This window comes from Agaricus bisporus (genome assembly GCF_000300575.1).
Source record: "Agaricus bisporus var. bisporus H97 unplaced genomic scaffold AGABI2scaffold_3, whole genome shotgun sequence".
Classification (NCBI taxonomy): domain Eukaryota; kingdom Fungi; phylum Basidiomycota; class Agaricomycetes; order Agaricales; family Agaricaceae; genus Agaricus; species Agaricus bisporus.
The window spans coordinates 2,503,729-2,528,810 of record NW_006267366.1 but is presented as its reverse complement, the minus strand read 5'-3'; the positions used below and the strand labels follow the sequence as shown (position 1 = coordinate 2,528,810).

The following is a 25,082-nucleotide window of genomic DNA, read 5'->3' as shown; positions in this document are numbered from 1 at the left end:
AAGAGGAAGCCGGGTTGTTGGGGGTACGGCGCAGTGCAAGGGAGTAAAGAAACGATATCATATTGATGACTCGGAAGTCAGCATTACATAAGCAATGTGCACGCAGTCAGCGGACTTTGGGTTTTTCTTTCTGTTCACAACCATGGCTGGCCGACCTCCTGGCAAACCTGATCTTTCTGGCTACAACTATGGCGCCATTTCTTCCCTGGTTCTCACTGCGGACAGGTCTGTTCTCCCCCGCAGAGACAAGGAGCCAGATGGCGCCCCAACCTCCCTCGCAGGCCGCATCGACCCCAGAGAGATGGGTTCTCGAGTCGTCCGTGCTGCTCCGAAGGATCTCGAAAAGAAGAAGCGGAAAGCCGCAGAGTCACACGAACATGCCGAAAAGCCAGCCAGGCGCAAGGCTGAAGGCGCCGGTTTTGGTCCCGCCGACATCATCGAATCGACCCAGGGCGTTGAAGGTTTAACGTACCGACCCAGAACACTGGAAACGCGCGAGGTCTACGAGCTCATGCTCTCTTCAGTTCATACCGCTCTAGGTGACCAGGCCCAGGACATCGTCCGGAGTGCTGCTGATGCCGTCCTCGAGTCGTTGAAGAGTGACGCGCTCAAGGATTTCGACAAAAAGCGCGAAATAGAAGACGTCCTTGGCCCTATCACCGGCGAGCAGTTCTCCCAACTCCTCAACCTGTCAAAAAAGATTACCGACTACAACGCCGATGATGAAGTCGTTGCCGACGTCGATATGGAGCGCAAAGATGCTGAGATTGACGGCGAAGTCGGCGTTGCTGTCGTTTTCGACGAGGAGGAGCAGGAAGAAGAGGAAGACGAGGGTTATGAGATCAAAGACGAGTCGGATGGCGAGGAAGAGGAGGAGGATGAAGGTGACAAAGAAGACGCTACCGGTGAGGAGGCTCCAGGCGAGGAAGGAATGGTTATAGGTGGCGAAGGACGCGACAAAGCGCGTAAAGCTCAAAAGGATATCATCTCCCCTCATACTGTCGACGGTTTCTGGGTACAGCGGCAAGTCTCAGAAATATACCCAGACCCCGTCACCGCCGCCGACAAGGCCGCCTCCGTTCTCTCCATCCTTGGCTCAGAGTCAAATCTCCGTGACTGCGAGAACCAGCTGATGGAGCTTTTCGACTACCAGAGTCATCACATCATCCAAATCTTCATCAAAAATCGCGACGTCGTCGTCTGGTGCACCAAACTCATGCGTAGCGATGCTGATGAACGCGTCAACGTCGAGGTGGCTATGAGAGAGAAAGGCGTGGGTTGGATTCTGCGAGAATTAGCTGGTGGTCAAGATAAGAAGAAAACGACGGACGACATGGATGTCGACGAGGCTGCTAAAACAGAAGTCCCCAAAACCGCTACCTTGGCTCCTGGCTCCACTGTCCAGCCCAAGCGCGTCGTTGACCTCGAGAGCTTGGCGTTCAGCCAGGGCGGCCACCTCATGTCGAACAAAAAGTGCAAACTACCCGATGGTTCTTTCAAGCGCTCGAAGAAGGGTTACGAAGAAATTCACGTACCTGCTCCCAAATCAAAACCCGTCACAGACAACGAACTCGTCCCCGTATCCTCTCTCCCCGCTTGGGCACGCGAAGCCTTCACCGTCCCACGTCTCAACCGCGTTCAGAGCAAACTCTTCCCTGTCGCCTTTGGTACCGATGAACCCATTCTTCTCTGTGCGCCGACGGGTGCCGGCAAGGTGACTTTCTCCATGTGTTTATATTGACTCGCTTATCTGATCCCAACGTAGACCAATGTCGCCATGTTGACAATTTTAAATGAACTTGCAAAGTGGCGTGATGAAGAGACCGGACAATTCGACCTCGACGGCTTCAAGATCATCTACGTCGCTCCCATGAAAGCCCTCGTCCAGGAAATGGTCGGAAACTTCCAAGCGCGTCTCAAAGTCTTCGGGGTCAAAGTCGGAGAGTTGACAGGAGACTCTCAAATGACGAAGCAGCAAATCGCGGAGACACAAATCATCGTTACCACCCCCGAAAAGTGGGATGTCATCACGCGCAAGAGTACGGACACGAGCTATACCAATCTAGTTCGACTTGTCATTATTGACGAAATCCATCTCCTCCACGACGATCGTGGCCCAGTCCTCGAGGCCATTGTTTCCCGTACCATCCGTCGCATGGAACAGACGAACGAGTATGTTCGTCTTGTCGGCCTTTCGGCGACCCTGCCCAACTATCAAGATGTCGCGACTTTCCTCCGCGTTGACGAGAAGAAGGGTCTGTTCTACTTCGATGCCACCTACCGTCCTTGCGCTCTTCAGCAACAATTCATTGGTATCACGGAGAAAAAGGCCATCAAGCGTTATCAGGTTATGAATGAAGTCTGCTATGAAAAGGTTCTCGACCAAGCCGGAAAGAACCAAACGCTCGTATTCGTTCATTCCCGCAAAGAGACGGCCAAGACGGCGAAGTTCCTTAGGGATATGGCCATGGAGAAGGAAACGATCACCCAATTCGTCAAAGCCGAGGGTGCTACTCGTGAAATCCTGACTGAAGAATCCTCGAACGCGAAGGATAGGAATCTGGTCGACTTGTTACCTTTCGGTTTCGCTATCCATCATGCCGGAATGTCACGCGAAGATCGCACGCTCGTGGAGGATCTGTTCTCTGAAGGCCACGTTCAAGTCCTCGTCTGTACCGCCACCCTCGCTTGGGGTGTTAATCTCCCCGCCCACACCGTCATCATCAAAGGCACCCAGATCTACAACCCCGAAAAAGGACGCTGGGTCGAGCTATCGAGTCAAGACGTCCTGCAAATGTTAGGGCGTGCAGGAAGACCCCAGTACGATACGTTTGGAGAAGGTGTCATCATCACGAACCACCAAGAGTTGCAATATTACCTTAGTCTGTTGAACCAGCAGCTGCCGATCGAGAGTCAATTCGTAGCGAAGTTGGCGGATAATCTAAACGCAGAGGTCGTGCTTGGGACGATTAGGAACAGGGACGAGGCAGTTCAGTGGTTGGGATATACATATCTGTGAGTATCGTCCACTTTTACGCATCTTCCGATATCGTCATTGACGCTTTTTCTTTTCAAGGTACGTCCGTATGCTCAAAGACCCAGGACTCTATAGTGTGGGTGTGGACTACCAAGACGATGCTGGCCTTGTACAGAAGCGTGCCGATCTTATCCATTCGGCAGCTGTCATGTTGGAGAAATGCCAACTTTTGAAGTACGAACGTTCGTCTGGCAGATTCCAGAGTACGGAGCTGGGCAAGATCGCGTCGCATTATTACGTGACCTACAACTCGATGCTGGTGTATAACAAACACCTTAAGCCATCAATGTCGACGTTGGAGTTATTCAGAGTGTTCGCGCTCTCAAACGAGTTCAAATTGATTCCTGTTCGCCAAGAGGTTTGTATTTCTTTTAAGCGTTTACAAAGAGGCTTTGTATTGAAGTGTCATCTGCAGGAAAAACTCGAGTTGGTAAAGCTTTTAGAACGCGTACCGATCCCTGTGAAAGAGGGCGTGGAGGAACCCGCCGCAAAAATCAACGTCCTGTTACAGGCGTATATATCTCAATTGAAGCTGGATGGATTCGTTTTGGTGGCGGATATGGTATTCGTTCAACAGTCTGCTGGTCGGTAAGTAACGTTTCTATTATTCTCGTGCTTTTGTCCCCCTCTAATTCGTGTCTATAGTATTCTTCGCGCAATGTTCGAAATATGTTTGAAACGTGGGTGGGCGGTCCCTGCGAAGGCAGCGTTAGATTTATGCAAGATGGTTGAAAAGAGGATGTGGGGGTCTATGACGCCACTGAGGCAGTTCAGAGGTGTACCGACTGAGGTTGTTAGGAAGGCTGAAGGCAAACAATTCGTGAGTTGTCTTTTCTGTTTCTGAGTATTAAAGTCCGACCATCTTTGATCAGCCATGGTATCGCTACTTTGATCTAACGCCCCCCGAAATCGGAGAGCTGATTGGCATCCCGAACGCCGGCAAGCTGGTGCACCGTCTCGTCCACAGCTTCCCCAAGCTTCAGTAAGCAGGCCTACCATCTTCCATTATACTTATGCTGACGTATTGATTTAGGCTATCGGCTCAAGTCCAGCCTATCACGAGGTCCCTTCTGCGCATCGACCTATCCATCATACCCGATTTCCGGTGGGACGAGAAAATTCACGGCGCTGCCGAAACTTTTATCATTCTCGTCGAAGATGTGGACGGCGAGGTGATTCTTTTCCATGATAATTTCGTTCTCCGTCAACGTTACGCCGAGGATGAGCACAACGTTACAATCACCGTCCCCATGTCCGAGCCAGTCCCGCCCAATTACTACATTTCCATCATCTCCGACCGCTGGCTGCAGTCTGAGACGAGGCTACCAATCTCATTCAAGCACCTTATCCTGCCGGCCAAGTTCCCGCCTCCTACCGCGCTTCTCGAGCTTCAACGCTTACCGATTTCCGCGTTACATAACAAGGAATTCGAAACCATCTACGAGAGCACGGTGACGGATTTCAACAAGATTCAAACGCAAGTCTTCCAGGCTTTATATATGTCTGACGAAAACGTGTTTGTTGGTGCGCCTACGGGAAGTGGTAAGACTGTTTGTGCGGAATTTGCACTTTTGCGATTATGGAGCAAGCGGGAACAGCCCAGGGCGGTTTGTATTGAACCGTTCCAGGAGATGGTGGACCAACGGGTTGAAGAGTGGAAAAGGAAGTTCGGAAAGTTACAAGGTGGGAAAGAGATTGTTGGATTGACGGGAGAGACGAGTGCGGACTTGAGGTTGCTTGAGAAGGCAGATGTCGTCGTATGCACGCCGACGCAGGTAAGTGCTCGTATTATCCTCGTGCTTGACTTCACCATTTACTCTCATTCTTTTAGTGGGATGTCTTGTCGAGACGATGGCGCCAGAGAAAGAACGTCCAGAACATTGGACTTTTGATAGCGGACGAGATCCAGCAAGTGGGAGGTGAAGTAGGGCCGACATATGAGGTCGTTATATCGAGGACGCGCTACGTTTCGTTCCAAACGAAGGTGCAGACGCGTATCGTAGCTTGTGGTGTTTCGTTGGCCAACGCAGAAGACCTTGGAGAGTGGATTGGTGCCAAATCGCATACGATATTCAACTTCTCGCCCAAGTGAGTGACCATTGTGTTAGATTGCCTTCGTAATTGACCCGCTCGCTAGTGCTCGTCCGTTGAACATGGAGATCCATATCCAGTCCTTCACGATCCCTCATTTCCCTTCACTCATGATCGCCATGTCGAAACCCGCTTACCTCGCTATACTTGAATATTCACCAAGTAAACCCGTCATTGTCTTCGTACCTTCGCGCCGCCAATGCCGTCTGACTGTTGATGATCTCGTCACGCACTGTGCTGCTGACGATGATCCAGAGAGGTTCCTCTATACGGAACTGGACAAGCTTCAACCTCACTTGGACCATCTCAGTGACAAGGGATTGATTGAAACGCTGAAGCATGGGATTGGGTACTATCATGAGGCACTTAGCAGGCAGGATAAGATTATTGTGCAGCGCTTGTTCGAGTCCGGTGCCATTCAGGTTCTTGTAGCGTCCAAGGTACGTAACGTCGAGCTATGTTAGAGTTGGGTATGGACTGAAGCATTGACCTAGGACACTGCATGGAGCCTTCCCGTTGCAAGTCATATGGTGATCATCATGGGTGTGCAATCATACGAGGGCAAGGAGCATCGCTACGTTGACTATCCTGTCATGGACGTCTTGCAAATGATGGGACGCGCCTGCCGTCCGCAAGAAGATACCGACAGTCGGTGTGTTCTGATGTGCCAACAGACGAGAAAGGACTTCTACAAGAAGTTCCTCGCGGAGGGCCTTCCGATCGAGTCTCATCTTCCCACTCATTTGCTACACGATTATTTCTTGGCAGAGATCGCGGTCAAGACAATTGAAAACAAGCAGGATGCAATGGTGAGTTGCTTTCAATTGTGGACCTTTGTGGAACTGAAGAGGCGCTTGCGTAGGATATCCTGACGTGGACGTATTTCTATCGCCGCATGACGCAAAATCCGAACTACTACAACTTGCACAATGTCAGCCATCAACACTTGTCTGACCATCTGTCAGAATTAGTCGAAAACACGCTCAACGACCTCGTGAACTCGAAATGTATATCCATCGGTAAGCATTCATCAAGGCAAAAGCTCCGATAGTTGTAATGATAATTTCTACAGAGGACGAAATGGACGTTTCCGCCCTTAACCTTGGCATGATTGCCGCCTATTACAATATCTCTTGTAAGTATATGTACGCCATCGATGGAGTCACCGTCTAACCTCTGTATCCAGATGTGACCGTTGAAGTGTATACGCTTTCGCTCAAGGAACGCACCAAACTGAAGGGTTTACTCGAGGTTGTCTCCTCATCCGCTGAATTTGAGACCATCCCCATCCGCCGTCACGAAGATGTACTCCTTAGACGCATCTATGATCGCGTGCCCGTCAAACTCGATCGCGCCGATTTCGAAGCCCCACATTTCAAAACATTCTTGCTCCTTCAAGCACACTTCTCGCGTCTACAACTTCCTCCTGATCTTGCTGCGGATCAAACCTTGATTCTGGAGAAGATCTTGAATCTACTGTCTGCTTGTGTTGATGTTATGTCGTCGAACGCGTGGTTGAATGCTCTGGGCGCAATGGATCTGTCACAGATGTGCGTTCAGGGTGTGTGGGAAAAGGATTCGCCATTAAAGCAAATTCCTCATTTTGAACCCGACGTAAGTCTCAAGTCATTGTTAGCGAACCGCTTCGTTGATAAACATGTTATATCAGGTAATTCAGCGGTGTAAAGAGGCTGACATTGAGACAGTTTACGACATCATGGAAATGGAGGATGATGATCGCACTAAGCTCTTGCAAATGAGCTCAACGCAAATGTTAGTGATTTCGACTCCCTCTATGTTTCTTTGCTGATGATTTTTAGGCGTGATGTCGCAATGTTCGTAAACTCCTACCCAACCTTGGACGTGTCGTATGATCTCGCCAAGGGCGATTATACAGCTGGTGCTCCCATCTTGATGAAGGTCACTCTTGCGAGAGATATCGATGACGACGACGAGGAAAGCGACCAAACTGTTGTTGCTCCATTTTACCATTCTAAAAAGCTTGCCAACTGGTGGGTTGTCCTCGGTGACCGGGACAGTCGGCAGCTGTATGTTATCAAAAAGGTCACTGTGACCAAGAACCTCGTAGTCAAGCTTGAGTTTACCCTGCCAAAGGGAACCCACCGACCGCGGCTCTACGTTGTGTGCGATTCGTACGTCGGTGCCGATCACGATATTGAATTAGAGCCTATTGAAGTCGCTGAGGGAGAGGAGAGTGATAGTGACGAGGAGATGGATAGTGATGATGATGAATGATCTTGATCTTGACGCATGAACGATTGTCTTTTGCATTGTTTCTATTGTACTTGTAGCAAATTTCTTAATACCTACGCGATTGCTCAGAATCAGTATTTTGTTACTCTCGAGTTGTGTGGGCTCGTTGACGTTTTGAAGTTCAAATGGAGAGCTCCAGATATACCACGGGACAGTACCAGGTGCAGGTACTACATCAAATACAGCACGCGACGTGCTTGGCCGGCGGTTTGATATCAGAGGAGGTTCGAATGTCACCTGAGGACACACGATCATAGAATTCCCGTGCCTGTTTGTACGGTTTCAACTGAATAATATTCGAGAAAAAAAAGCCTGCCTTATCTCAACCTTACTCGCTTTCCTAGCTGCTGGATCCGAGTCTTTCGGATGAGCGATAAAATACTCTAGCAGTCCTAAACATCTAATCAAAGGCTAATCAATGTCGTAGTACTGGCACTATAAAAGCCAGCAAGAACGCTATCGCTCGGTAACATTGATTCAGCGCAAAAGTTCCAGTATTTCAGGTTCATAGGGGAAAGAATGATAACAGAGTGATAACGTGGGCGGGTTTGTTCATGACTCAGACAGCCACATACGAGCCCTAGTCTCACACCTTGTCCAAAAAGTCCCTTCGACAGCGTCGCAATGTCTTCATTTGGTGTACAGCACAGAACAGGGTGGAATTAGGTCGGTTATGCGATCTCCAATCTTTGTTATCGAGTCTTCAACCGGCGTCCAGGCTGGCATGTTGGGCACGATTCACCAGTCACTGTCTCGACAGCATATCGTTCAATGGATAACCACCGCCATTGAAGCTCGATGCAATGACTGGAGGGAAGCTGATTCATTCAGTCTCTTTCCTGTCGATATTCGACCCGATATTGTGTTGAGCTACTCTGTGCACAATAATGGTACGGCTTTGCCTCGCGACTCTCAAGACATCATTGCCCCTGGAGACTACGGCCTATATACTACAGGTACGAATAATATTTCATATAGTGCTATAGGCTGACCTCACCAAACAGGTGATGGTTCAGACTCCAGACTTTACTTTGTCCTGAGTCCAGTTCTTTCATTTTCAAGGATGGAGAATTTCGCGCAAGTGAATAGCCCTGGTCTCCTCTCCAAGGTATGACGTTGCCGCCTAAAAGTATTCCTTGATTTTTCTTGATGCAGAGCAGGCATCATTGACTCCCTCTCTCGTCGCGCAAGCTACAGATAGAGATCATGGATGTGTTTTTTTTCTGGAGTCCCGCTAGGCCGCGATTCTGATGAACTGGTGGCAAGCTGGATATTTCCCCCTTTCTTAGGCTACAAGGCATGTGTACCACATCTCATACCTTTGTACTGTCACTAACGTTTCTTCCACTGTCACTAACGTTTCTTCCATTTATCATTGGGTGTCCGATGACGATGAACTCATCGGCCGGTACTTTGCAGAACCTGAGACGTGCGACCTAAATGAGCTCATGGTGATCGAAAATGTCATATGTGGTCGCAAGGGACATTATTGCTCTTTTTTGGGAGAACAAACTTGGAGTCGACGTTGACGTATGTAGTATTGTTCTTCATTTTTGTGACCATGACATTGGCAACGTATAGGACAACCACAGAATCAATACTATCCACATCTACATGTGAGTCATTCGATAGACTCTGTTTCGTCTGGGAGGTTGAGGGGATGGTCCAGAAGGCGTATCATTGGCCAGTCTGTGCCTTCTTTACCTGCATGGGCTCAGGCCTGTAGTAAATGCTCTCTATGCTCTTCTCGTTTTATGGCAAGTGGCAATGGAATGAAACGGCGACGAGGCATTCCCAAGTCGGCCTAGCAAGTAGCAATCGAGTTGATGGCCTCGGAGCTCCAGCGCGCGCCTATTACGGTAATACTGATAATATAATTACTCAAGGAGGATGGCGAAACGGAGATCACTACGTGGTATACCGGGGACACGACAACAGTTAGGGGATTTGAGGTTAGGATCTTCTTCATGCCAACGGGGATGCATGACAGCATCTATGTGGAACACGAATAGAATGAGACGTCTGCTGTCTAGAGGGAAAGAGGAGAAGGGTGGTGTTGAGACTGATTACCGAGGCGGAATGTAGGTAATGTCTAAGCAGGTGAAGGGATACCTTTTCTTCATCGTCTGCCACGACATCTGTGGAATTGAGAAGCGCAGTTATCATTTGCAAAGGAGTAATTAGCTTTCAAGTGAGCTACGTAACGTCCTGAGAGGCAATTCAGAGTGAGAGAAGTTGAGAACAGTGAGGAGAACATTGGGCGAATACATTACGGCTGGGATAGTTTTTCCAAAACAAAAGAAAACTGACAATCCATGTAATGTAACAGGCTCCGAGATTAGAGGGCCGCCGAACACGCTCTTCCTTCTACAATGAGTCGGCGTTCAGATCGCAGATTGTGGGGACTTATCACTGGCTACTCCGACGATGGGGTGGCGTGGAACTTTTTGGACGAAATTAATAGGTGATTTACCGGCGGCACACCAGCGGCCGAACCTTCAAGTAGCTGGGATGCCGTCGGCCCGAACCTTCCGACGGATCAGGACGCTAACTAGTGTCACTATCTGCCCTACTTCTAAACAATTCAAGCATAGCTGGCGAATGGCAATAGCCTACTTGTACCTATTAGCTTCGGTATGTTACCTCTCGCGTGCATCTCCAACCCTCCTGCATTGGTACCGGGCTATTGTTACTGCGCTTTGACTGAAAATAGAAACTTGCTTCTTGTGAACAGGGACAAACTTTGTTTGCAGGCAGCCTGCTGCACACGGTCTCAACTTGCGGACACTCTTCTTTCGCTTATTTATAAAAGCCATGTTTTATTCCTGACCTCAAAACCCTCACCGTGGACTTTATCCCCCCATAAACTTGCCTTGTCCCCACTTCTTCCTTTCCCTCTGCGTCCTATGGATCAATGTTCCAACGAGCTCCTCCGTACTGATGAAGAGATGGGTATGGCGGGAAATGAGTTTAATAAGGTCGAGTTACCTGGTACCCCTACATCTCTAGTCAAGTCTTCTGAGTGAGTATCTGCACCCGAGAAGTTTGATTCTCATTCTAATGAATGGACCGGACCACCCAGCTCAGCTGAGCGCCTTTCGATTTCAAAAGAGGGAGAGCTAAGTGAGAATGACGATGTCATATGGGTTTGAAAATGGCTCCTGCTCCGGCCGCATTCTTTACTCACGCTTCAGATTATACTCTAGGTGGAGTTCGAGCCTAATGACCCCAGAAACCCAATCAACTTTTCTCGACGAAAGAAATGGTGCCTCACCATTGTCGCCTCCATATCATCGGGTCTTGCTTGTGCGTTATCTGCTTCCTGCTCTTTGCCACTGTTCATAGCTTACCCATGAACTGTTAATCCGAATCTTTAGCGACAGCTGCTTCCGCGTACAATCTCGGCTTTGGATCTATGATACGTGATCTCAATTGCACAGAGTTTCAAGCTACTGTCGGTCTCAGCGTGTACCCCCTCGGGTTCGCAGTCGTACCCATGCTCACCGCGTCACTCAGTGAAGAAGTAGGCAGAAGGCCACTATACTTATGGACGGCAATTGGATATGAACTTTCCTTTGTTATGATCGCATTGTGCGTTTGTGTTTCGGTGTTTGATAGATAATGTCTGCTTATCTTGATTGGCAGGGCGCCTAACATACAAACAGTTATCGCTGGGAGATTTTTACAAGGTGCTTTCGCTTCAACAGGAGCAACAATGGTTGGAGGCACGGTAGCTGATATCTGGTCCGTTGCCGAGTACGTAAAATTTATGCAGATTCTAGCCAGTTCCTAATAATAAAACGACAGGCGCGGTCTTCCCATGGCTATGTTTGCGCTAGCAGCAACTATTTGTCTGGGCGTGGGTCCTATCGCTGGGGGGTGGATAGAGATGAATCCTAACCTTGAGTGGAAGTGGATAAATTGGGTGCAAATGACGTGGGTTCTTTCCTACCTCCAATAATGTGTTCTTGATCAACGATGTCGTTCCTTGCTGTCATCAGGTGGTCAGGTGCCTTTATCCCCGCGGCTTACTTCGTTCTGAAGGAGACACGATCAACCATAGTCTTAGAGAAAATCGCGAAACAAATGAGGAAGAAGACAGGAGACCAGAGATATAGAGCTCGTGTGGAAAAGCCTAAATTACTTGACTTGATGTGGATAAGTTGTACCCGACCTTTACGTGAATCTCCGTGCTTCATACCTTGGTTGTTCACTGCTAACATTATAATCACAGGACTAGTGTTGACCGAACCTGTTGTAACGAGTTTCAGCGTGGGTATCCAACCTGCATGAGGAAGAGAAAATCCTTTAATCTTCTCTTTTTTTAGGCATGGATCGGTTTTCTCTGGGGGGTACTTTTCTGTCTTCTAGAATCGGTATCTGGAGTATTCAAAACCTTGCATCATTTCAACGTTGGACAGACAGGAATGGTATTTATCACAATGTCGTATGTGTTGAATTCAGTTTTGTTTCTCTCTGTTCACGTCCTTCTAGTATTGGACCGCTTCTTGGATTTGCCACAAATTTGTACCAAGAGAAGCTTTATACGTAGGTCTCAAGCGCATTAAGTTCAACTTGCCTGAATTCATAAAAAATTAGGAAGTATTACCCAACCCGTAACGCGGAAGCTCGTTTAATCGCTTCATGTTTCGCCGCCTTCCTTTTACCTATTGGGATGTTCATCTATGCATGGTGTTCGTTCCCTGAAATACATTGGATATCACTTTGCATCGGAATCACAGTATGTGTCTTTCATTCTTCTAAACATCCCATAAACTGACTCTGCTCCCTTCACATCAGATATATATGTGGGGAACATTCGTTGTATATCTCTGCATTTTCTCATATCTAGCTGATTGGTATGTTTTTAAACAATTTTCGTTGTCCCAAGTATCGGCTAAGGAAATCTAGTTACGGACCTTACGCCTCTTCGGCACTAGCAGGACAGTCTTTGACACGTAACCTCCTTGCGGCAGTGTTCCCACTCTTCACACAACAAATGTATAACAAACTGAGTTACAAGTGGGCAAATACCCTATTCGGATGTATTGCCTTACTCATGGTACCCATTCCCTTCGTAAGTGCCTTCTTCTAAGCGTTTCATATAAATGACTTAATCTGAGCTGGGTTGTTTCAGGTATTATTTTATTACGGACCGAAGATTAGAATGATGAGCAAGTTTTCGAGGATGGCTGTTGAGTCTCAAAAACAATGATGGTGGTAAACGATATTTAAACATTCGAGCATTATACGCATTAGCGCTGTAGCATACATTTCGTTTTCTGAATCTCCCGGTTTAGACACAAGGAAAATTGAGGTGCGATATAAGTTACTTATATACATATATTAAGGCCGTGCCATAAAGAACAAAGGCATAGACTCGCGTGAGGGCACACGGGACTCTGAGCATGATCGTACTGAGAGATGGACATACATCATGGAGAAGAGGACGTTGTAATCATGCTTCAGGTACAGGTAGAGTCCCAGTGAGGACCGTTGTTCGGATGTGAAATAGAGTGAATCTCGGGCACTTCCACGAAACATTGAAACAGATGATACGAAATTTTTAAGCTCTGTTGCCTAAATATAAACATCAGGAACTGGGATGTTCTTCTCTTGACGTTCTTTGACTACTTAAGGATCGACGGACACGATGAGGAGCGCGTAGAAACCTGACGACGTCGTAAGTGTTTGACTGTCGAACATGGAGGAAAGCATATAGAAAGATACTCTCCCCGACTTGTTCTAACCAGAACACAGACATATTAAAAAAGGATACACAAATTGAAGGGTGTTCAAACACGGCCAGGTTTCCTTAATTTCAGGGAATTGCAAGATCAACTGGCCCTGATCATCATTACATCATGGTATATAGCGCTAAGAAAGATTTAGACGCCCGAAGAATTAAAAGTATCAGAATCGTACGATGTTTGTTGTTCTCTGGTTATTGCCGAAAAAGAGAAGCGATGGATGCACTGAACATCAGAGGGAACATCTATGTTGCCGTTATTCAATATATATGTGTACGATTTTTTCGGACTGCAAAGCCGGATCAAATGATTCCTATACAAAAAACCCAATGCGGAGGTTAGTTTTGTGAGAGCGGCTTCTGAATCCTCGGCAGTGAGAAAGAATTACCAGAGGGTCACTTGAAATGATTGATGGAAGAACGAACATGATGTTTATGTACATTTGTAAGCGACGATCTCCGCTGCCCAGAAAGCCAAGGAACAAATGAGAGACTCGTCCGTAGTTACCACCTGGCACCTTGGCGAAAGTGAAATGTGTACAATGAGAACATATTATACGACTGACGGTATCCACATTCATGGACATGTGTAGGGGTCACGAGGGTGGGAGATGCATGTGGGACAAATGTTGTAGCCCTAAGCCTGAAGTATGCCGTTGCGGAAACGCCAAGGATGGGGGAATATGCGGACATATAAAGTTTCGTGGGCTGGGTTGTCCGTTGTTCATCCCCCCTCCCCACTAGCATGGCCGGATTTTTCACCCACTTGTTAGCGTTTACGACTTTTGCCGTGTGTGTGGCCAATGCACAAATTACGGGCACGACACCCGCCACACCGTTGGTGTCCAAAACGTCGTTCACATACCCAAGCGGAGTGGTACGTTTGTGTGTCGTCGTCGCTAGCTTAGACAATTGACGTTCTTTATAGCCGTTCAAAGTGGATACGGATACGCAACTGATCCGTGGACCCCAGTCAGGATATAATTTGTGTAATTCGACAACAGAGGGGCAAGAGTCGTTGTGTCAGACGTCGTTCATCAACAGTATAGAAGACTTTTGTTTATGGTCGGCTATAGAACCAGGAAGTCTTGTTGGGGACGTCGAAGGCGAGATGGTGGCGTGGTGTACGAAACCAGGACGAGGGACGCGACTGATACCAGAGGGCGCTCTTCACGGAGTGCAATTTATGAAAACACCCGACTACATCCAAGTGGTCGGGTTTGTGAATCAAGAAATGATCAATTTGGCGGTAGGCGATTTTGGGGGGGAGATGGACCCACATGGAGCGGACTTGAGGGGGAATCCGTTGGGTGGGATTGTGTTCTCTGAGTCGTTCAATGGGCAATGGACACAGGTGATTGAATGGCACAAGTAAGCAAATGATTTTGTTCAAGTGGCATGTGTTCTCATCGAGGTTCAGCTTTATGGGCTCGAACTCGTTTTGTTTCAAGGCATGTGACCCTAGCAAGAGTGACGATGCGCGGTACTGTGAACACCGATTCGACCGCATTGGCTGTGCCTTCAACGCGCCCAACAATGCCCAGAACGGGACATTCGAGTCTTGTGAAGGCGACAACCAAGATTTCCCGGGGGTGTACACAGAGAACGGGGCTGTGATGACGTACGCGCAGCCACCAGAGTCACTGGGACCGATTACACAGATCCCGTACGTGGCGCGTGTGCCGCCGTCGTCCAACTGCGTGCAGTACACGAGTTCTGCCATCTACACTGCACTGCCTCGAGTGGGTCCTGAGACGTCGACTTCGGCGTCGACCACATCGGGCACGGGAAGTGGGAGCACGCGCCCGACGGCCGGCAGTGCGACGCAGACGGCTGATGGGGCCTCGGCAACGAACGCGGGGTCGCGGGTTGTAGTTGCGGGGTGTGAAATCGTGATGGCCGCGTTGATAGTAATGTGGATAATGTAGCTACGTTGTATCTTTTAACTTACCATGTCAACCAAGTTTCGGCGTGCGCTCAAGTCTGCCGCGCGTCTGCCTGTAAAACCTGGCAAGAGCAGTGGACCGACCGAGTCACCGTTTGTGGTACTGCGAGTGCAGATTGTGAGCTGCGCTGACCTGCTGGCCAAGGACCGCAACTCGTCGAGTGACCCGTGCGTTCAGTCATTGTGGGCCCAACACCACACTAAACCCTTCTTGCAGCTTTGTCGTTCTCTCCGTCCTCAACACCCGCCACCACACCCCCGTCGCTCGCAAAACCCTCAATCCTACCTACAAAGACGCCATCTTTGATTTTCCTCTCTACCTCTCCACCGCAGACAAACTCGGCGCTCTCGAGCTCGTTGTCTGGGATAAGGACGTCCTCGGCAAGGATTACCTCGGGGAGGCTGCATTGCCACTCGAACACTGGTTTGTCGACAGACCGCATGGGTTCGATGACCCAGGTAGCTTCGTACGTCGGTCTATTCTTCTTCTTCTTCTCTGCTCATCCTCTACAGCCTTTCACGATCCCCCTCATTTCAACCCGATCCAGCACCCGATCCACTGGCTCCATCTGCCTCAGGCTCGGCTTTGTTGATGCTTCCTCTCAACTCTCCTTTGCCGATGCCTTTGACGAACTCAACAAACGCTCCAGGCCCTCGCTTGTATCTGCCCCCCCAGTATGTACATTGTCTTCCGCCCGTTCCCCATCCTCACACCCCTCATTAGACAGAAGGCGTCGGCACCATTCGCTCTCATCAATCCGACCCCGCTTTCCAAGATGACGGCGGTCTATCGTCTGACGAAGACGACGACGACGACGACGATTTCGTCGACGCCCCCGAACCCCCGAGCCCGCTCGCCACCGATCAGTCCACGATCGAACCCAAACTTCAGCCTGAAACCATCGATTCTTCTCTTACTACCCCGGTCAACTCTGATACCCCCACCAAGACTTCTGCAAAATCTGGATTATTTATTCCCCGCATGAAGTTTCCCCGTTCTCTTTCTGGACTCACCTCTCCTCGCTCCACCTCTAAAGATGGCTCCTCTACACCCACTTCATCAAGCCCTCCATCTTCACCCGAGGTGCTCGATGCCAAATTCAGAAAGGGCATCACCCGTAAACCCACTGCGGATAGCACAGACACTGCCACAGCCACCGTTGATCTCTCTGTACCTCCCGTGAAGAAAAAGAAGAGGGGGACAGACTTTAAACTGGCGGGCGGAAACGACATTTTGGGTATAGTTATGCTCGAGATCCAAGGCGCGGAAGACTTGCCTAGACTACGTAACAGTAAGTCGTCTCGTGCTCATCTCACTCTCTTCTCCCTCTTATATGGAAACAGTGACACGTACCGGTTGGGATATGGATCCTTTTGTCGTTATCTCCTTTGGGAAAAAAGTCTTTCGCACTCGCGTCATTCGTCACTCCCGTAACCCCTCCTGGGACGAGAAACTCTTGTTTCACGTCCGTCGGTACGAAGCCTCCTTCAACGTCCAATTGGCCATTTTGGACTGGGATAAACTCTCCGCCAACGATCACATAGGTGATGTCAGTTTCAACGTCAAGGAATTGTTGGAATGTGCGCCACAGCCCGGAGAGAATGGGTTGTATGCGGACGAGGCCGAGGACGGTGATCACCCCATGAAAGAGTTCAAGATGCCTTTGGTCGTTGCCAAGGAAGTTCCGGGAGAGTCTAAACATACTCCCATGATTTCGTTCCGGTGAGCCTTATGCCCCCCTTGAATTCGACAATGATACTCATCATCCTAGTGCGAAATATCAACCTTACGATGCCCTTCGCCAGCGCTTCTGGCGTCAATACATGAAACAGTACGATGCCGATGGTACAGGCGCACTCTCTCACGTCGAAATAACGACCATGCTCGACTCTCTTGGATCTACCCTGTCCTCCTCATCTATATCCACCTTCTTTACGCGTTACGGTAAAAGGGCACACGAAGATGAACTGTCTTTCAATGAAACCATCCTTTGTTTAGAAGAAGAATTGAATCGACCTGAAGATCAGAAACGACGATTGGACGAGGATAACGGTGACTCGAGTGTAGATGCGACGCCGGTATTGCAATTTGCAGATGGGACTGGAAAAGTGTTGCAGCTCGATCAACTTGATTTCTCTGGCCCTGCAAATCTTCATGGCGCTTCGGAAGCTCCTGGTGAGACCAGAACGGAGCCCATGCAAGTGCCTCTTCATCAAGCTGCTTCCTCGCCTACGCCACCCGAATTCAGTTCTTCGGATGATGCAGAGGAAGACCTGTCTGTAGGATCGCCTTCCACCTTGAGTCCTGCTATCGGTAGTCCAACCACTCCTCAAGCAAAGAAAGGTGGAGCGTTCAAGGGAGTCCGTGTTCGTGTAGGCCGCCGAAAACGCAGAAGCCAGATATCCTCTTCAAACGTCTCTGCCTCGGAAGACAGCAGTAACAAAGAAGATACGGTCGAACGTGTTATCAATATCAAGAATTGTCCACTCTGTCATCGACCTCGCATGAATTCGAAAGCAGAGATGGATATTATGACTCATATTGCTGTTTGTGCTTCTCAAGATTGGAATAGGGTGGATCATATTATGGTTGGGAATTTTGTGACGGCGAGTCAGGCTCAGAGGAAGTGGTATACGAAAGTGATTTCAAAGTTGAGTAGTGGAGATTACAAGTTGGGTGCTGTGAGTCACTTCCGTTCTCTGTTCAACTTGATGGTTCGTTTATCTTTCCGGCTAGAACTCGGCGAATATTATTGTTCAAAATCGGATGACGGGGCAGTTGGAGGAAGAGAAGATGCAAGTGTATGTCAGGTTGGGAATTCGGTTGTTGTACAAGGGTGTGAAAGGGCGTATGGAAGGTAATCGAGGTGAGAATCTTTGGTTTACCTCGTCGAATTTGTTTCGCTTATTATATGCAGCTCGTAAACTTCTCAAGTCTCTCTCCATTAAACAAGGTATCAAGTATGATTCTCCGGAATCTGCTGAAGACATACCTGCATTTATCGAATTTCACAAATTGAATATGGATGAAATCCTTGATCCCCTTGAGTCATTCAGTACGTGTTTTGTTGTCTCTACGCCAGCCGTAATGTCTAACGTCATGAAAAAAGAAAACTTTAATCAATTCTTTTATCGCAAGCTCAAACCTTCTGCTCGCCCCATCGAAGCCCTCGATGATCCTTACCGTCTCGTCAGTGCTGCCGACTGTCGTCTTATGGCTTTCGAAACCGTGCATGAGGCTACGAAGATCTGGGTCAAAGGGCGAGAGTTTTCGGTTCCGAGACTTTTGGGGGATGTGTATAAAGATGAGGTGGATAAGTATGTTGGGGGGGCGTTGGCGATATTTAGGTTGGCTCCACAGGATTATCATCGATTTCATTCACCTGTGGATGGTGTTATTGGAAAGATGACGTATATTTCTGGAGAGTATTATACTGTCAACGTGAGTTTTCTTTCAGCTTTTCTTATTTTGTTAATTGCTCATATTTTTTTCTTTTAGCCACAAGCGATTCGGACGGCGTTGGATGTTTATGGAGATAATGTACGCAAGATTGTGCCTATTGATAGTCCGCAGTTTGGACGCGTGATGGCTGTTTGTGTGGGTGCGATGATGGTGGGGAGTATTTTGACGACTGTGGAGGAAGGACAGGAAGTGAAACGTGGTCAGGAATTTGGATATTTTGCATTTGGTTTGTTCTTTTTTTTTCTTTCTTTCATTATGTTTTTTTGTTGTTGACAAATATTGAATTGTAGGTGGGTCGACGATTGTGTTGTTGTTTGAGAAGGGTGCTGTGACTTGGGATGAGGATCTGTTGGTTAATGGGAGAGCGTCTTTGGAGACTTTGGTAAGAGTTGGGATGGGGATTGGAGTTGGTGCTCGACGTCCTACCAGTTAAAAATTCAAAACTCAATCCGGAACAACGAAATAATCCAAATCTCAAATCCATCGTATATATAGATGGGAATTTTTACTATTACTTACATAGTGTTACTGCAATCCTTATCGTCTCATTGTAATTTTTTTTTTTTTTTTTTTTTTTGCTTTTTTTTTCGCCTGGAGGACGAGATCTATTTTTTTTTTTTTTTAATGTTTTTGTTTGTCCCTCGTTTTTATTATAAACCTTGTGGGTGGATGAAGTAGGTGGATATTAGGTGTAGTTAGGAATATGATCAAATTGCGATGAGGAGAGATGGTTTGGTGATATATACAAATTTTACTAGAAGACATCAAATTGCGCACCACGAGAAGCGAAAGAGGGAGACACAGGCTGGAACTCGCTAGCTAGGTCGAGAACTAAACACGTCGCAGCTACTCACCCTCTGATTTTATCGAGCGATCTGGAGTGTGTTAGTGGGGTACCCTGGGAAAGTCGCCAGCTCTAAGCAAAGAGCTACACAGTGGTTTCAGCAACTGTTTTTAAAACTTGAGAAAAAATGATCTGCGCCTTTGTATCTGTTTGGGATCTAACCCCCCCTGTCTTCGTCCCTTGTTATGTCCTTACCACATCTCCCTTGCACATTTTCTGCTTTAACAGTCGAGGCTAGAAGTCTCCAGACTCGTGTCCTTCTATTCGCTTATCTATTACTCTTCTGAGGTCTTCTCTTACTCCACACGGTTTGCCGCTATTCGTAATTGCAGTCAAAAACCTTTTCCCGAAGTGTCGTAGTTCCTCCCGAAACCCTTGACCGTTGCTTGGACGAAAAAGCGTTGATTTTGCGACAAGGTTGAAAACGTGATGGAGTCAGTCTCGTGGGTCATTCATGGGTTACCTTGTCGGATAGCTGCAACGGAATGATAAACAGTCAATAGGGTGAGCTCCCTTTCTTTCAGAGAAGGCCGGTTTTCAATCAGCCCTGTGAGTCCATAAATTTACCGACCGGACCTCTACAACACGAGTCCTTCAACGTCGTACACATTTATGTAAATGTTGACTCGTGCGCACCCTTGGGTATGTCACTGCTCGATGTGTTTGTGATGTGGCCGTCACCTAAATCTTCCATTTCAATACTCCTTGCTTGTCATGATCAGCGAAACCTTCTTACCCAAAGCAGGATAATATATCCTTCGCGATTGGAGCGTTGGAGCATAACGATCTACTATAACCCGCGAACCCCGCAAACCTTGGCATGGGGCACATACCCATAAATAAAGAATTATCGTGTTCGAGGCTTCGAGGCTTCTGCGCCTTCAGGTTTCGACTTACCCTGACATACCGACGCACGATGTCCGGTATGCCGCTTTCAAATTCAGGTTTCAAGCGTATCGATGACGTATTTGAAATCGTTGATAAAAGATCTGAACCAAAATACTCCATGGTCATGATCATGGTCTTCGCCCGATTGACATTGTGGTGGCCGCATGGCCGGTAACGTTTGTGGTGTTGCAAACGGCCCTGTAATGTCAAACGGGGTATAAAACCTATGGGCCTTGGTAAGTTTACTCGATTCTTCAATTTCAAATCACAACAAGTTGAAAAATGGGCACGCGCTCCTCTCCTATTCCTTCCTCGCCAGCTGCATTCTGGGAGCCTAACCCAGAGTGGTCTCTTGACGGCCCACGGTACCTCGTAACACTCCATCTCCCAGTAAATTGTGCGTCGGATGACATTGCTGTGGCACAATTCAGACGCATCAGTCACGATGAGATACGCGTCAGTATCCTCAATGACCGTAAGTGTTTTCCAGAGTGTATTAATGATTGCGTGACTAGCTTAGCGTTCTGAGATCATTATCTTTGGTCCATGTTTTTCTTTCATGGTGATATAGACACGTCCTTGCAACCAACAGCCAAGTTCAATCGCGAGGAGCAGACTTTAACATTAAGTCTCAGAAGACTACCAGGATACAGGTCTTCGATCGGTTGAGGACGACGGAGAGATATTTAATATAGTAAAAACTTGAGGATCATTGCGGGATAGTTGGAGTGTATTTAGTGAAGCAACATCCCCACATCCTTAGGACATCGCATCTTGTATTTCTTTTTTCGGAACATGTTAAACTATGGCTACCTGGTAATTAATACCCATGATATCATTCACCCTGTTCATACAAGCCGGGTCATATATTTGACGTCAAAATTATTTAGGCGGACGTATTTGATGAATTAGAGTAGCAACAGTTGGCCATAACTTCAATTTGCGAGCTAACAAGTTGAAGGGGACTTCTGTTCATATTGTCTTCATTATAGGTCTCCCATTTGGTACATTCGCACTATTCTTTCAAGGTGTAACTTTGCGACTGATGTAGGTCCGCCTATCAAGCTTCCTCTGCCCTTGAACGACTAAGTTTAGTCCAACGAGTTCCTTTTCCTCCACTCGATTTGCATCGGAACTATTTCGCACATTTATTGTCCCATGCGTATTAATTAATCACTTTCTCCCGCAAACAAGCTGTCTAATCTCAATATATCTTGACCTGATGACTTGCGCTTCCAGAAACAGTACCGCCCAATGTCGTTTAGATGAGTGTCAAAGGTAAATTTATCGGTTTGATCTTAACTTTCACATGGAAACTCGAGAATTCGGGACACATGAATAACGATTCTTGAGCGTTGTGTGATCATGGGATGTTGACGAAGCAAGCACATCAAGCTGAACTACTGCCAAGAACAGGACAAAAAATAGACATGTCATGAGTATTTATCTACTCATTCAATACTAACAGTAAGGATGCTCATAAACCTTGGAGCTATCTGTCAGTCAATGATCTGTCTGACAGATAACGAGCTGATATCTCATCTGGGGAGGTTTCTTTTATATGGCCTATGTCTATAGCTTTCGAAAAGTGTCTTCTCTTTCCCTCGCGAACACTAGCTATGTCAACCACCGCAACTCCCGAATCTCCTTCTGTTCCAGTGTACACTTACAAGCGCTACGACCCTAGCAACAATATCATTCAATGCGAAGAAAATCCTTCTCTTCCCGTCTTCACCACGACTCAGACGATGTCAAAAGGTTTAATGAAACTCCTCAGAAGTACAGCTGTTGTATGTGAAACAGGTGGAGATAAGTCAGTGAAGATACAAGGAGAAATCGACTGGAAGAACAAGACAATTGCGGTTGAGGGGGTATCAAAGGCGCTCTCGGCGGCTAAACAGAAAATCGGAGGAACTTTCAGCTCGTGAGCGACATAAGTATGATAAGTTATCGGTGAATGTATAGCTTATTGTTCTTAGAGATACTGAATGGACGTGGCCCTCTGGGAAATACACGATTAATCATAAATCAGGGGAATGGACGGTAAGGCATTGGATTTAGTGATTCGATACTTTTCTCGACTCATAGGCTTATCTCCAGGTGAGGCGGGAAGATCGGGAACTCGCTGTATATACATCTCTTAAACTCGGGGTCTTCAGATTCTCGAAGCATGAAATGGCAACGTTGAAATTCCTTGCCGAAATTTCACACGAAGAGAAAGTATTCCTCATACTTATTTTGATGTTCTACGACTTTCAGAAAACGGTTGAAGAGCCTATGGTGCGTATTTATTATGAGGCCGTGTATGCAGCACTGATACTCAATCTCGTATTATAGTCCCTCAAAGAACTCGCCGTTGAAGGAGGAGTCAACGCAGCAGTAACAGTCACGGGTAATGTAGTTTCGGGTTGTTGTGTAGTACAATGAAGCTTCGTAAAACGGCCTGAATTTATACATGTGCTGTGTATTTGAGGGCCAGACGCGCACAGAATCACACAGAAAATGTCTCCCAGTCAGTTCTGCTTCGGATGATATTCAATCAGTATTGTCGCACAAGTCGACTGGCATGACGTGAGCTACGCAAAAGTTGAGTCTTTGATTATCGATCAACGATCGTAAGGTTTTCAGAGTCATGTACTCAACCCCCCGCGCTTTGAGCCGAGCCGAGCCCGCCTTTCTCCAATTAGGAGAGATTGACTGGAAGTGGAAGCTGAGAATTGGTTTATCATGACCATAAAGGGGTTTTAAAGACGTTATCAGGGGCTAAACTGAGACTTGGAGGAAAATTCAGTCGATGAGCGATAAAGCAAGTTATGTTAGATCATAGATAAAGAATAACATTCCTATAGACCTGGTCCTCTGGGAAATACATTGATACACATCCCAAATCGAAGGTGTGGACCATAAGACGTGGACTTATCGTCTCGACTCATAGGCTTGTATCATTCCCCAGGTGAGGCGGTATGGCCAGAATTTCAAGGTATATACATCTCTCAAAGTTAACGCCTTCTCGAAGAATGAGCTGGCGAGATCGAAACCCCTTGCCGAAGTTCCGGACGAAGAGAGAGTATTCCTTAGTTATTCTCATGTTCCATGACTTCCAAGTTCCACCGGCTGATGAGCCTAAAGTGCATATTTAAATCGATATCAAAATCATTCAGCGTTACATCGTTGATCGCCAATCTGGTTTGAGGCTTGTAGTCATTGCAATCGCAATCCTGGGTGGATGATTACAAGCTGTTGTATCACATAATCAACTTCAGGTAGTAGCCTGGAATTATGTACACTGTGTAAGGGCCAAACGCGGCCAGAATTACAGAAGCAAACTAGCGACAGAATGGGTTAGAGGATGTGGGTGGCTGGAATAGAAGGCTACTAGAAGCCAACTGTGTTTAGTTGCGCTCCGCCTCCCATACTTTGCCATGGGCTCTAGAGACGTTCTTCCGGACACGTACAAGCCATATGTGCCATCTAGCACCGGTAAAAGCACCGTTGTGCAGGTTCATGAACGCGTGAACTTGGCGTGAACCATGAACTCACATTTGATGGAACAGTGGACGACCATCCGTAGGATTTTTTTTCTAAATTCCAGATCCAGAGCTTATTTTTTTGGAACTCCGCTGGTCATTTCAGAGTTTTCCAATTCCGTAGACCATTTGTTTCCAGACGTTCAGATTTCTTAATACTAAAAATAGAATCACACTGACAAGAGCATGTACTTGCAAGTCACTTGTTGTATTGGTTGACTGTATGTCAGTCCATAAGCTATATGATGAAATACAATTATTGTTATGACCTCGCAAGTGTAAAGTGTTTCCCCGGTAACAATTCTCACAAGAAAAGCCTTTTCGGGTGGCCCAACGCGTCACATTGTGACATTTGAAGTTTCCAGAGCAGCATTGTGCTTATTCCAAGCTTCTCACGAGCTCATGACCTACGCTTTCAGATGGAATCAAGATTGAATCTTGCACGTGAATGATTTTACGGTATAAATGTTATGTAAATTGCAGTCTGGAACGGTTTGAAGCAAGTTTGAAGTCTGTAAGGGGGGGGGGGGGGGGGTGCTTACTGACTTCAGTCTGGAACGACGTCGCTTTCAAGATCAGCTGATGGGTCATCCCGATTTAGGTAGCGGCATCAACGGCACACAGCCACATTTCCTTTTTAAATCATCTAGAATCTAGAATCTAGAAAAAAAAGCCTACGGATGGTCGTCCAGTAACAGTATAAATAGATGTAAATAGATCAAATGAACATCAAAAGTACCAAGAGAATTTGTTCCGTCGTCTCGTCAAATGGTACCGTAAAAGTGACATGACGCGCCATCAGTTGAGATACGAGAGCCTTGGACTCTTTAGCACGACCATCGTGAGCAGCGATCCAGTCTTTACGGGCTAGCTGCAGAAGGATTACACGCAGACGATTCGCGATGGCTACGAAAAGATATATCGGACTACGGTGCACGAGACGTTCGCAGTTCAATTCACGCGCGCGACAGTTTGACTCACGACTGTCACGCGGGTGAATGTGTAACTCATGGCTGTCACGGCACTGATCTCTTGATTTCTGAACTTTTAATGGCACCCCGATTCGTGTACCAGCTCCTAAACCGCCTACATAACACTTGGATAAACTGTATTATATGCTACTATATGTCAAAATGTTTAAAATGAGTTTTCGAGGCCTCTAAGGGCGGTAATTGGGCCCGCTGTACTCAGTGGATCAAAATTGTCACGTGATTGGAGGACTTAGATAAATCTCGTCGAATCTTCCGGCACTGATAGGCCATGA

At 47.3% G+C, this 25,082-nt stretch overlaps 6 protein-coding genes across 6 annotated transcripts; all 6 read left to right on the top strand.

Annotated features, from left to right (window-relative positions):
- Positions 1-160: 160 nt before the first annotated feature.
- AGABI2DRAFT_219047 (hypothetical protein) lies at positions 161-7,494 on the top strand. Its single transcript, XM_006459643.1, has 15 exons — positions 161-1,714; positions 1,766-3,015; positions 3,077-3,395; positions 3,453-3,625; positions 3,683-3,857; positions 3,910-4,019; positions 4,071-4,812; positions 4,869-5,125; positions 5,175-5,568; positions 5,623-5,937; positions 5,991-6,147; positions 6,201-6,263; positions 6,315-6,742; positions 6,798-6,901; positions 6,949-7,494. The coding sequence occupies exons 1-15, from the start codon at positions 302-304 to the stop codon at positions 7,382-7,384; spliced, it is 6,336 nt and encodes a 2,111-aa protein (XP_006459706.1). The 5' UTR covers positions 161-301; the 3' UTR covers positions 7,385-7,494.
- A 2,783-nt stretch (positions 7,495-10,277) lies between these two features.
- AGABI2DRAFT_177549 (hypothetical protein) lies at positions 10,278-12,617 on the top strand (the record flags this gene model as incomplete). Its single annotated transcript, XM_006459642.1, has 14 exons — positions 10,278-10,424; positions 10,485-10,548; positions 10,609-10,708; positions 10,780-10,993; positions 11,048-11,158; positions 11,210-11,338; positions 11,404-11,582; positions 11,637-11,674; positions 11,731-11,849; positions 11,897-11,950; positions 12,002-12,143; positions 12,203-12,261; positions 12,305-12,479; positions 12,540-12,617. Exons 1-14 carry the CDS (start codon positions 10,309-10,311, stop codon positions 12,615-12,617), a joined length of 1,578 nt encoding a protein of 525 aa, XP_006459705.1. The 5' UTR covers positions 10,278-10,308.
- A 1,279-nt stretch (positions 12,618-13,896) lies between these two features.
- AGABI2DRAFT_66202 (hypothetical protein) lies at positions 13,897-15,079 on the top strand (the record flags this gene model as incomplete). The annotated part of the gene is made up of 3 exons (XM_006459641.1): positions 13,897-14,025; positions 14,080-14,522; positions 14,572-15,079. The coding sequence occupies 3 exons, from the start codon at positions 13,897-13,899 to the stop codon at positions 15,077-15,079; spliced, it is 1,080 nt and encodes a 359-aa protein (XP_006459704.1).
- A 235-nt stretch (positions 15,080-15,314) lies between these two features.
- On the top strand, positions 15,315-15,876 carry AGABI2DRAFT_65754 (hypothetical protein; the record flags this gene model as incomplete). The annotated part of the gene is made up of 2 exons (XM_006459640.1): positions 15,315-15,563; positions 15,610-15,876. Coding segments are annotated over 2 exons (516 nt in total), but the record flags the coding sequence as incomplete, so codon positions are not given.
- A 233-nt stretch (positions 15,877-16,109) lies between these two features.
- AGABI2DRAFT_219039 (hypothetical protein) lies at positions 16,110-19,119 on the top strand. Its single transcript, XM_006459639.1, has 8 exons — positions 16,110-16,388; positions 16,441-16,819; positions 16,869-17,778; positions 17,834-17,963; positions 18,015-18,152; positions 18,207-18,538; positions 18,596-18,785; positions 18,850-19,119. The coding sequence occupies exons 1-8, from the start codon at positions 16,343-16,345 to the stop codon at positions 18,990-18,992; spliced, it is 2,268 nt and encodes a 755-aa protein (XP_006459702.1). The 5' UTR covers positions 16,110-16,342; the 3' UTR covers positions 18,993-19,119.
- A 2,791-nt stretch (positions 19,120-21,910) lies between these two features.
- Positions 21,911-22,718, top strand: AGABI2DRAFT_116662 (hypothetical protein; the record flags this gene model as incomplete). The annotated part of the gene is made up of 4 exons (XM_006459638.1): positions 21,911-22,215; positions 22,271-22,334; positions 22,392-22,571; positions 22,629-22,718. 4 exons carry the CDS (start codon positions 21,911-21,913, stop codon positions 22,716-22,718), a joined length of 639 nt encoding a protein of 212 aa, XP_006459701.1.
- Positions 22,719-25,082: the final 2,364 nt, after the last annotated feature.